Source organism: Mus caroli, chromosome 10 (genome assembly GCF_900094665.2).
Source record: "Mus caroli chromosome 10, CAROLI_EIJ_v1.1, whole genome shotgun sequence".
NCBI classification, from domain to species: Eukaryota; Metazoa; Chordata; class Mammalia; order Rodentia; family Muridae; genus Mus; species Mus caroli.
In genome coordinates this window covers 16,092,600-16,105,493 of record NC_034579.1, presented here as the reverse complement: position 1 = coordinate 16,105,493, position 12,894 = coordinate 16,092,600, and the positions used below count along the sequence as shown (strand labels likewise).

General features: G+C 39.3%; 1 protein-coding gene across 1 annotated transcript in view; it reads right to left on the bottom strand.

Moving 5' to 3' along the window:
* The window catches only part of Map3k5 (mitogen-activated protein kinase kinase kinase 5), a 195,453-nt gene that overhangs the window by 86,277 nt on the left and 96,282 nt on the right, over positions 1-12,894 (bottom strand). Inside the window, exons 8-9 of the mRNA XM_021174435.2 lie at positions 10,697-10,809; positions 349-508 (exon numbers count right to left, since the gene is read on the bottom strand). Of these exons, the coding sequence (XP_021030094.1) occupies positions 349-508; positions 10,697-10,809 (273 nt within the window). The remainder of the gene's footprint in view (positions 1-348; positions 509-10,696; positions 10,810-12,894) is intronic.

Genomic DNA, 12,894 nt, shown 5'->3' with positions numbered 1-12,894 from the left:
AAAAAAAAAAAAAAAGAAAGAAACAAAGCACGCAGGTTTGGAATGGAGTCCAGAGATGCTGAGATGAACATGTGGTCTCGGGTCCGGGGTGAGGCACAGAGTATGGTCTATGTGTGCACAGTGTGCGAGTGATGCTGGTTGGGCTGGCCAATGTGCAGGAAAAGCTTAAGTGACTTCAGCAAAGTCATCATAACTTTTAATCCAATAGCTTTCTTTATGAAAATTCTGTTTTTACCTATAGGTTCTGGATATTAGCCTCAAAATCAACAAAATATCCTATAAGCTATAAAATTCAAGAACAGTCTGAGGCTGTTTATTAAACTGTACAAGTGCACGGGAGTTGATTACCACGCCGGTGTCTTCAGTCTGAAGAGCTTCTCAGATGCCTGAATGACCCTGAGATGGTCGTTGGCCAGGACACTGGCTCCCAGAAAAAATCCGACTTCCCAGTAGCTCTGGAGTTTTTCCAAGTTCCCCTTTTTACCCAGAAGGCTACTCAGCTTCACTCCTAGCAGAGGACCAGAAAGCAGAGAGTTACAAGGCAGTGCAGATGTTTCATTTAGATGTACAATTAAGTCTTCATTGTCCTTAAAGATCATAATCGCTCTACGTTTCTGATTACTGAGGACACTGGGCTGGTTTGAAGAAGCCTAGGGAGTGGCGCTATCAGGAGGCGTGACCTTGTTAGAGGAAGTGTGTCACAGTGGAGGCTGTTTTTGAGACCCTCGTCCTAGCTGCCTAGAGGACTGTCTTCTCCTAGCAGCCTTCAGGTGAAGATGTAACTCTCAGCTCCTCCTGCACCATGCCTGCCTGGATGCTGCCATGCTTCCTGCCATGAAGACATTGGACCGAACCTCAGAAAGTATAAGCCAGCCCCAATTAAATGTTGTTCACTATAAGAGTTGCCTTGGTCATGGTGTTTCTTCACAGCAATGGAAACCCTAAGACAGACATAATGTCCTACTAAACAAAATGTACACAGAAGGTAAAAATTATCTCTCAAAACTTGTATTCGTTTTTATGTACTTCTATGTGATTGAGTGTTTTGGGCCACATGAATGTATGTGCCTGCCTGATGCCCTGGGGAGGGGGGAGGGGTCATAAGAGGAAGGGAGATCCTCTAGAACTAGGGTTGTGGATGGTTGTAGGCCACAGTGTGAGTACTGGGAGGTGAACCTGGGTCCTCTACAAGCACAAATGTCCTTACCTGCTGAGTCACCTCTCCCACCCCAGCAAAAATTATCTTTAATTGAAAAATTCAATAGTCATTTATATACCACAGTCTAGAATTTTTACAAATCTATATGTGTATATAAGATGAGAAAATCCAGGATATTTTTGTGTAAGCCCCTTCCTTCTCTTGCTATATCCTGGATTATGAAATAATTTGAAAAGGGATTTTCTTGTGTTTTTTAGCATGGAAAACATGTGAGGAAACTGAAGCACAGATGTGTGTTTGTATGTAATGGATAGTGTGTATTTATATGCAATGTATAGGGTATGTCTGTATGTAGATAGCCCTGAGTCAGTAATGTCCCTGCTTTCCCTTTGTTATGCTGTGGAGGATTTACACGTGTGAAGTGAGCACCTCTCAGCTACATCTCCAACCCATTACTGTCACTGTCTAACAAGGCATGATAACATGATTTGTATTCTCCAACTGTTTTATTATAACTGCCTTGTGTTATTTTGTGCGTTGTATTGATTTACTTAAAATATATCCGTGTAAAACTGCTTAATACTACCGATATCCACTACGTTAAGAATTATTTGAGGCCAGACCTAGTTACACACGCATATACTTCTGGCTTCTGTGGAGGTGGCCAAGATATCAAAAGCTGAAGGTCTGCCTGGGCTATAGAGTGAAATTCACGACCAGCCTAGGCAACTTGCTGAGACTGTCAGGAAGTCAGAGGATAAAGCGGGTGAGGGGAGGTATAGCTCAATGGAAGACCACACATGCAGTATGTGCATGGCTCTGAGTTTAATTCCTAGTATCACCAAAAAATTGTTTTTAAAATGTAAAAATAGAGCAAAAAGGTAGGGCATATCATTGTAACAGGCTACGGGGCATAAGGCCACTCAAGGAAAACATAATTACTACTTAGTAAAGGTTCATTAATAGAAGTTTACTCATTAGCTTGTATTAGTCTAGTTAACATATCAATAATTCGTCTAGCAGAACACATAATCCCTAAGATTTGTGGCCTGTTGGAATATAAACCAGCTTCGAACAAACCAAGTGTAGCTATCTTGCCCTAATATTTCTTGTTAAATCTTTATTACTGCTTAAATGGTCTTTGAGTCAGACATATAATCTTTTTTTTTTTCCCGAGACAGACATATAATCTTATTTAGGGTTTTCACATTAAAATGATTTATATCTATGTCTATTTCATATTTTCTCAGAGAAATATATATTTTACCCTGTTAAAATATTATAACTGAAACAAAATAACAAAAATAGCTAGTTACCTTTTAAAAGTTACTTTTTATTATATAACTTACTTCAACCATAAATACTTCTGAGGAAAATGAGAATTTGGGCATTCTTCACATTTTGAGGATAAAATAAAAAGTGAACAGCTTTGCCACCAGAAAATTTCAGAAGTTGGGAGCAGTTGCACCTGCATATGCAGACACATCACAGGTCTTCAATGGATGTAAAAAAAAAAAAAATGTTTACACAGTGGGCAGGACAAAGGAGATGCTAAAAATCCGTCTACCAGCTTTAGCAGCAAATGAACTTTTCATGACGTTCCACTTGTATAAAAACAGTGAAGTCCAGACGCAATGTAACGGAGAGTCTGCTGCTTAGATGGAAAGCCACAGCAGTCACAGTAAAAGCTCAGCCCTCCGTGTACACAGAAGGTCACTCTAGGGTATTGATCTTTGACTTCAACCATGGCAGAAGTCTGTCAAGTGATCATGACTCCAGCCTTTCAACATTTGAGAAAAAAAGTTTTTAAAATTATTTTTACTTTATTCACTTGTGTGTGTGTGTGTGCTCATATAGTCATGCTCGTACAGTTTGCATGTAGAGGTCAGAGGACAACGTGAGGGACTTTGCTGTTTAATTCAACCATGTGATTTCTGAAAACCAAATTCAGGTCATAAGGTTTTATAGAAAGTGCTATAATCTACTGCCATCTCACCAGCCTCAAAATGTATTATTATCTTTAATAAGAAATAGTATTTTAGCACATGATATGTCATAAATTATTTACCTAAACACAGAAAGTCAAAGCCACGATTTATTACGTTCTTGTATACCTAGCTTTGCCCACTCACTCAATTACTTCTGAATCATGAAGTTCTAAGTGCTGATTTATTTTGGAGACATTTACTCCTTCTGTGTTGACATGCTCTAAGTAAAGGCTAACACACAGCACTGTTGTTCTTTTCCTTGACAGTTGTGAGAATTGTCATGCCCAGTCAGCATTTCCAATCTCGTTTTATTTTGTTTTATTTTACATGATCTTATTATGTATCCCAGACTGGCCTTCAAATTCAGAATCTTCTTGCCTTGACTTACTGGTGCTGGGACCATAGGTACATGGATTAAAACTCTGCCTCCAGCCCCTTTTTAAAGCCCTTGTGATTAACAATCTTTTCCTGTTTGTCTTGCAAGTGAACTTGTATGTCCTTCAAATATGATGCATAAAACCTATTTTTCTATAAAACTATTCATGTTTAATATGGGTGATAAAATATGATTGTAATGTATGTGTTTTTGCTCAGGTGCATGGGTGTGCACGAATATGCTGTCTAAGTGTGTACGGAAGCCAGAGGAGAACAACCTCATGTGTTCCTACTAAGTGACAGAAATCTCTAGCTATACTAGGCTAGTTGGGCAATAAGCCCAGGAGACCCATTTGCCTTTGACTTCTCGGTAGTACAACTACAAGAGTATCCCGCCATTTCAGCTTTGATTTTTTTTTTATTTATATATTTATTTGTTTGTTGGTTGGTTGGTTGGTTGGTTTTTTTGAGACAGAGTTTTTCTGTGTAGCACTGGCTGTTCTGGAACTCCCTCTGTAGACCAGGCTGGTTTCAAACTCAGAGATCAACCTGCCTCTTCTTACCAAGTGCTGGGATTAAAGGTGTGTGCCACCACTGCCCGGCTTATTTTGACTTTTAGTTTTTGTTGTTCCATATAGCTTCTGAGGTTTGAACTCAGGTCCTCATGTTCACAAGGCAAGTACTCTACTGGCAGAGCACCTCCCAGTTTCTCCAGTGTGTCTATATTTATGAGGCTTTTCTTTTTTCACACACATTTATCTATTATGGAACTAAAGATCTTGGTATATAAAATTGTACCTATATTTATGATATTTCCATAGATGTTCTCTTTAGAAGTATTATACTGGGTTCTGGGCTACAACATTTTATTTTCTAAGTGCTAGGATCACGCATGCCCCTGAAACATTTTTAAAGGTGCTTATGCACAATTCCTGATGTACCTGCACCCATTATAATTCACCAAGTCCTTACCAACAGAGTACATTTTTTTTCTATGGACATTTTTGGCTACAGTTGTAAGAAATGAACGTTGTGTCCTTGTTATTTCAAATAATTCCCCCACCATTTCTTTCATCAGACTGTCTGCTTATGTGGTTTAGATTTTAGCACCCAAATCTCATTAGAACTGGCTGACTTGTAAGCATTGAGCTTTCAATAGTATACTTTTTATCACCATGTTTTCAGCTGGTGGCTGCTATTAAATTCAAGGCTATTCTAATGGACTAGGGAGGACACAGAGCTCCCACCGAACACTCATGAGTCGCCTAGCACTGAGCACATTAAAATTGCTGACTGTTCCAATCTACACAGCACAATGAGAGAAGGACTATGTCCATTTGCAACGAGGAGAACAAAGTCCTGAGAGATCCGGCAGCTCCTTAAGAGGCAGAGATTAGTCTTTCATTTTGGTTTTCTATTAGGAAGAGTTCCAAATGTACACAATTATACAATGTTCCATGGTGATGGGGTGGGGAGCCCATGCTCAGGGGTAGAACACTGGCTTAGCACATACAATGTCCAACACACACAGAAGCAAAACATACATGCGTACATGCACACATACACACTTACTACAGTGAATGACCGATTTTGTGACAAATGTTAACATGTTATCATTGTTCCAGCTCCTTGATTATTTTTGCTGAACCGTTTCAAACTAAATCACAAATATAATATTTCATGTTTACAGATTATAAGGAATCTTTAAAATTCCCCTATAAATATCTCCCCATTAAAATTATAATTCCCTGATGTTATATATTATATTGTCCTGACTAAAATAAATGCCCTGCTACCTGAATGTCTCCCATAGCTTTTTTCATAACCAAGGTCATTTCATTTCATTTGTTATTTGTCACCCTGAGTATCTTCTAATCTATCTAATCCAGCCATGCTTCTTCTCCCTATGGCACAGATGCCCCCCCGTCCCCCAACCAAAGCGGAGGTGCCTTCTTATATAATGTCCTTATATTCTGGATCTGTCCACTAGAATCTCCAAGTAGTCCCTGATTTATTTCATTAGATTTCTTGATTCTTTCTAAATGGATAATGGACCTTAGGCTTACATTTATGGTGAGAATGTTTTCGTGAGAGACGCTATAAGCCTCTTAAAATGAAAAAATGCACAGAACAAGGTCACCACTTAAAACAATGACATGAGTTGTGTCACTCGGTAAGCTCCTTCCCTTCTACAGACACATCTGTTCTTTAGTTATTTTGAAGGTTTGTTTGTTTGTTTGGGTTTTTCGAGACAGGATTTCTCTGTATAGCCCTGGCTGTCCTGGAACTCACTTTGTGGACCAGGCCAGCCTCAAACTCAGAAATCCGCCTGCCTCTGCTTCCCAAGGGCTGGCATTAATTAATCTAGCTGTTTGTTATGTATATGGGCACTTTACATACATGTACATCTGTGCATCACATGTGTGAACATATTTTCCTTTGTGATGAGCAGTTTCACCAGAGAACAGCTCAGGTACCAAATGATTATGACACTTTTTAAATAAGGCTCTCTGTGTGATGGGTTTGGCTCTCTCTCACTGAGCATCCTCACCATGGTAACTATTGTTATGACCTCCCCATCAGCAGCAACTGTATCTGCTTTCTACTTTATTAATCAGGAGTCTCCAGGAGAACGTGCCCTCCTTGGGAGTAAGAGCGCATGCAATAATCTCCAAGTGGACAAGAGCATCAGGACGGGAAAGCCAGAACGTCCTCCTAACAGGAAGCGAGGGCATTTCACCTTTCCCTTCCAGGCTCTGGTTTTCTAAAACAGTGGCCACCTTCATAAGTGACAAAAGGAGTTCCTTGTGGTCGGTAACAAATTTTGTTTCTGTCTTAATTTTTTTCTTATCTTTATGGACGCCTGGATTTTATATTCAGTAACAATCATTACAGTTCATCATTTTTACTGTTTTGAGGTTTTGGTTGTTCTGGCTTAGTTTGAGGTTTTTGGTTTGTTTGTTGGTTGGTTTTGTTGTTGTTTTTTAGGTGGAATTGAACAGCCAAGGCAGTCACTGAACTTCTGACCCTCCTGCCTCCATTCCTGGGTTCTGGGATTATAGGTGTGGCCACCACACCACTTCTTTGGCGTTGGGGATTGAACCCAGGCCTTCCTGCTTGCCTGTCAAGCACTTTACCAGCATGAGCTATAGTCCAGGCTCGGTTGATAATTTTTATGTTCAGAAAAAAAATGAGATTAAGGTAGTAACTTGTCTCATTTCCAAACACAAGGTTCTTTTCCCCACATCATTACTGATGTGGATCTAAACAGTAATTCGGACTCTCCATAAAATGTACCATAGTTTAAAATTCCCACAGAGGATGTGAGAAACTATTTTTTAATTTGGTTAATGTTAGAATATTAATTTTCAAGACTATGAAGCTGAAAATAGACAGAGGATTTAAGATGTGATCCTGTGTTTTAAATGCTAGCTCTAAGTACTTGAACCACCAATTTGTATCCAAAAATGAGGATCTATGAAGCAATTGGTATAGTCTTAAACAAACCCATAACTGTAATTAAGAGTTTGTGATATTAATCCCAGCACTCGGGAGGCAGAGGCAGGCGGATTTCTGAGTTCGAGGCCAGCCTGGTCTACAAAGTGAGTTCCAGGACAGCCAGGGCTACACAGAGAAACCCTGTCTCGAAAAAACCAAAAAAAAAAAAAAGAGTTTGTGATGGCTTGGCCTGACTTGAATGTCTGTCTCTAAGGCTTGTGTACCAAAAGCTCGAGGCTTAGTATAGTGGTACTGGGCAGTATCAGAACCTTTAATAAGCAGAGCCTTATGGGAGCTGGTTAGCTCATGGGAGTTAGTATCCTCATGTCTTTAGAAGGGATCAGGTAGTTCCTATGGGGCCTTCTTTGAGACTCTCATAGGAATAAGAGTGAGGTGTTACACAAGAAAGAGCAAGTCCTGTCACCAGATCATACCCTTATTCCGGCATCACCACATAACTGTTCCTTGTTGACATCCACCACAATGGGATACAGCCAAGAGATCCCCAGGGACTACATCAATGGGGCTCCTAGACCTCGGACTTTCAAGCTGCAAACCTGTGGTCTAAGTAAACTATTCATTCTTTGGTATTCTGTTATAGCAGCAGAAAATGGACTATAGATCCATTTTGGCTATGGATCATGACAATTAAGAATTATTTCTTACATTAGAAATGTGAAGGCTTCAGATTTAGTGATCTTTTTTATCAGATTTTAAGTTTTAATTTTTCCCTGCATAAAAAGCAAACTAAGAAGATGCCATAAAAGAAAAATGATTATTATAATGGTTTAGTAATTCAGAATAATTTATGTTTTAAGACGCCAACACAATGAATGTAAGAAGTTATAAATTTAAATTTTTGATTAGAGAATTAAATGAAATAAATATATTTAAATATGTCAGACATTCCATTAGACTACTTTTCCCTTATATAATACTTACTATTGTCATATTAGCTTATTAATTTATTTACATAAACCATTTTTCCTAAAAATACATATAATCTAAACTTCCTATATACAAATTAGTTTTGCCGAGCGTGGTGGCGCACGCCTTTAATCCCAGCACTCGGGAGGCAGAGGCAGGCGGATTTCTGAGTTCGAGGCCAGCCTGGTCTACAAAGTGAGTTCCAGGACAGCCAGGGCTATACAGAGAAACCCTGTCTCGAAAAACCAAAAAAAAAAAAAATAGTTTTAGGTCAACTCAGTTTTGATTGGCATAATTTATGACTAAATAAAATATAACCTAGAAAGCTAGATATCATCTCGTGCTTGAATAGAAATTATGGTACACACGATAGAGCATTGTATAAACCTAAGACTTATATCTTAGGGCAGCTACAATTCACCATGAGTCATACTGTAAGTCTTCATATAGAGTGAAACACCCTGACTTAAACAATTTAATTTTGTGTGTGTGCATATCTCTTGTGTGTAAGGAGGGTGCACATGTGCATGTAGGAGGTAGGTGTGTGTGTGTGCAAATGCATGTGGAATATACTGGTCAACCTCCAGTGTGGCTCTTCAGGTGCCGACCATCTCAGTCTTTGTTTCCTTGTGAGATAGGTTCTCTTGCTGGCCTAGAGCTCACCAAGTAGACTAAGCTGTCTAAACAGGGAAGCCCAGCGATGATGTCTGACTGCACCCACCTCCCCAACGAAGAGGACTACAAGTGGCCCATCACATCAAGCTTTGTTATGCGAGCAGAGGGGGACCAGTCAACCTCGTTACATTTTCCTGATGGCATAGCATGCACTTTTACCAAATGAGTTATGTCCCCAGTTCAGAAATTTTAAAGTCAACTTTGTTTTTGAATGGGTGTTCAACATCCGTTGTGAGTTCTCCTTGGAATAAAATACAGTGTTTACTTGGTGAAGTAACATTACAGTTCTCCCAATCTCAAAGTGCTGACTGCTCTCATCTGCACACCACATAAAAATGAGATCAAGAATAAGTGCATCTCCAAACCACTGCTACTGCTCGACAGGCAGATGCAAATCAAGTCAAATCCCATGAGGACTAAAAGGCTCCAACAAAACTTCATTTTGTGTTCCAAGGCACAGCAACCACAATATTTGGACCACTGATGCAGGGGAAGTTTGGGCTATGATAGAGCTTTTAAATTAAGATGGAATATTTTAGTGTCATTTCTGAAAGGACCAAGTTGATGTTTATTTTTGTTTTCTGGTTTTAGTTATCAACCAAAAACTTATTCCACTTGATTTTCGACAAAAGGTGGAAGAAGTGATCTAATTAACCAGCAGAAGGTGTCAGGCAGAGCTTGCTGCGCTAATATACAGCAATCGCCAGTACTCACTATTAGATTTTTATCATCCCTTCAGCCTGGGACGCTATTTAACCTCAAAAGTGTCTTAGGACAGTGCAGGATGGAAACCTTGAAAGCCCTTCCCAGATGATTTTTTTTTTCTTGTTTTTTTTCGAGACAGGGTTTCTCTGTGTAGTCCTGGCAGTCTTGGAACTCACTTTGTAGACCAGGCTGCCTGCCTCTGCCTCCCGAGTGCTGGGATTAAAGGCATGCACCACCACCACCTAGCAGATCTACTTTTTCTTAGAGACACCTAAATAAACCATTTTCAACTTTAAAATATTAAGAATTTTTTCTTTTATAATGAATAATTTAATTAATGCAATTTTCCTTTTATTTTTCCTCTTGCAAAAATAAGCCCGTGGTAATAATTCCTGCAAGTGCTGGGAAGGTCCCAAAGGAGGGGTTTAGCCATTTACCAGGACAATTCTGGTTTCAACAGAAGATAGGCCAGGATCTAGACGCAAACAATAAAAATGCTTTTGAAGCCGAAATCACAGAAAACTGATTCCCAAAGCTATGATTCCTGATTTCGTTAAACTCCAGAAGACCAGCAAAAGAGAAGGGCACATTCTATCAAGGGCAGTACTTCAGAAACAGTGTCTGAGGCGTCCACCAAGAGTGACACCTACATTGCTGCTACTCTAGGGGTTTTGCAGGCAGGCTTCATCCACCACCAAGAAATCACAGGGGTACTTGTGATTGAGGCAAAAACAAACAAACAAACAAAAACAAAAACAAACCAGAAGTCAGTCAGTCAGTCAAACAGCTAGCTTGCCTGCTGTCCATCCATCCTTCCCTCTCTCCCTCCCTCCTTCATTTCCTCTCTCTCTCCCCTGCCTCCCTTCCCTTCCTTCCATTTTAGTTTTGTTCTTGTCTTGAGGCTCAATCTCATGTAGCCCAGGCTATCCTCAGACCCACCATGTAGCTGAGGATGCTCTTAGACTCCTGGTACTCTTAGCTCCACCCCCCAAGTGCTGGGCCTACAGGTTTGCATCACCCCACTCAGCTGTCTCTTTGATTTTTGTTTTCTTTTGAAAGCACCAGGAACACACAATTTTATACACATCTGATATTCCACAAAGCTAACTGTACCTGGGGACTGGGGACTGAATGAAGAATCAGTGTGAGTTTGAGTTTTAACAACATGAACCAAGACCTTGAGAAAAAGTAAAGGTGTGAGTTATAGCCCAATGCTAGAATTCTGTACAGCAGTATGAGAGTCTGATCCGGAGACCCGGATCACACCCTGACACACACGAGTTCTGATGAGACAGAATATCAAATGTAAGGTTCATCTCCTGTGCACCAACTTTCTTGATTTTCTTTAAAAATATCAAGCTGCAATTACCAACTTTCCGAAGCTCAAAAGAAGATTCAAACTGGTGCCCAGCCGCCAGCAAGAGAACTGCATAATTAATCCCTGACTGTAGTGTTGGCTCAGACTCAAATGCCTTTTTGAACCTATGAAAAAAAAAAGATTACAAGTTTACTTTCTCAATCATGAAACCCTGGGTGTGCAGTAACTTCTGTTTGCATAACTTCAGTGCCCAAGCACAAATTATTCCATTGGCTCCCATCCCAGAATCTAGTGTGCTATTAGGATTTAATGCTTAAGCAATTGCGCACCCATGACTCCCCAGCTCCCCCAAATCTGACACTTAACTCCCCCACAACCTACTGACCCTACCTTTTAAAAACTTTCTTATTTTCAAACAACTATCAGAAACATAGGAATGTGTATGACTGATATTTTAAAAACGAAGACCCAAGCACTTTCTTTTTTTTTCTTTCTTTCTTTTTTTTCCTGTCTTGGGATACACAAAGCTTTCACCGAGCAGTATCATTCTGGCAATGCCCTGAAAGGATGGGGACCCAGTAAGTGGTAGAAACAATGGCAAAAGGCCAATTACAGGAAGAAATTTACAAAGTCCAAGGCTGGGCTGCTGCACACAAGTTTTGGCTGGAAGGGCACAAAGCCGTTTCTGAATATGGATGGGCCTGAGTTTCAAGCTTGGAGAGCTCACTGGAAAGGGCTTGGCTATCTACTACAGTTTTTAAGGTAGCACATACTAGGGCCAAGGAGAGCTCACTGGAAAGGGCCAGTGCTTGGCTATCTACTACAGTTTTTAAGGTAGCACATACTAGGGACAAACTGAGGGATTCCACACATGCACTATTAAGCAGGCAATGATATCCATAATTATTTCATTTGGACACATGAAGAAGAATAGGGAAAATATAAACATTCCCAACAGAATCTGTTTGAGATGAGCATGTGAGAAACGTGAATCTCTATTCAAAAAGAAAATCGCAATGAAGGAAACATAGGCTAAATTCTTAATAAATGACAATTTGAAGATACATTAAAAGAAGATTATATAAGGAAAATTATTATAGAAGTTATTTTATTTAAATCATAGCTAAAACGTAAGAAAAGCAAAACTGTGGTAGAGGGCAGACTACTGTATTTATATTCTTGGCTTTCATATATACTTGATATTTCCCATAATTTAAAATAAGTTAAACATTAAGCAAATATACATCTCTCTGAAGTTCCCACGTCTTCCCTAAGGGGCTTACTTTTAAGGAAAACAAATGTCCAAATCCAATCAAGAAAACCCCAAATAATTATTCATCATTATTTGGCTCTGTATTTATATACTTGCAGATTATTAAAGGAAATCCCAACTATACAAAGTTTTTGTACATCTTTTTAGAAATATAGGTATTTCCATTCTAAATGGAGAACCAAGGTCATATCAAGGGACATTATAACTTACAAGTCTTCACGGTCTTTGTTTTATGTCTTAGCGGTCTTTGTTCAACAGACATTTGGATATTTCCAATAAAAAAGTGTAGGAAATGAAAGAAAACTTTAATTTCTTAAAGTAATATAAACTATATAATATTATTCAACAAGGAACCAATGAGCGCAGAGTACCCTACCCATGATAGACTATGACCTTCTGAAACCGTGAGCCCAAACAAGCCCTTCCTCTCCCAAGTTGTTTTTGTCAGGTACTTCTTCCACAGCAACAAGGAAAGCAACCAACTCAAGAGGGAAACAAGTACAAACTGCACTTTATATATGTCTGGAGATTGCTATAAAGCAACAACATCATTGAACTAAAAAACTCTAGAGAAAATACCCCAAAAGACAAACATTATAATGTTTTTTCTTCTATGTGGAAGTTAGCATTTAAGCACTTAGTAGGCATGCCTCAATGTATAAAACCACAGAGGACAGGTATAGAGTAAGAAGTTAGAGGGCAAGGGAAATAGACTATACAGTTATGGAGAGACAGTTGGGGGATACTGGAGCCGGCACACTAAACAGGGAGAGGAGAAAGAAGAGAAAGGTAAGCTAAGTGATACAGAGAGCACTAAGGGCCATTTGAGGGGTCATATGGAAGCTTAATACTGTAGAAGTTTCTTTAAAAAAAAAAAAAAAATATATATATATATATGAAAGAAACTTAAATGGATTCACCAATTAACATGGAAGCCTTAACTACACACCTTTTGCCAAGTGAAACCTCCAGTGTC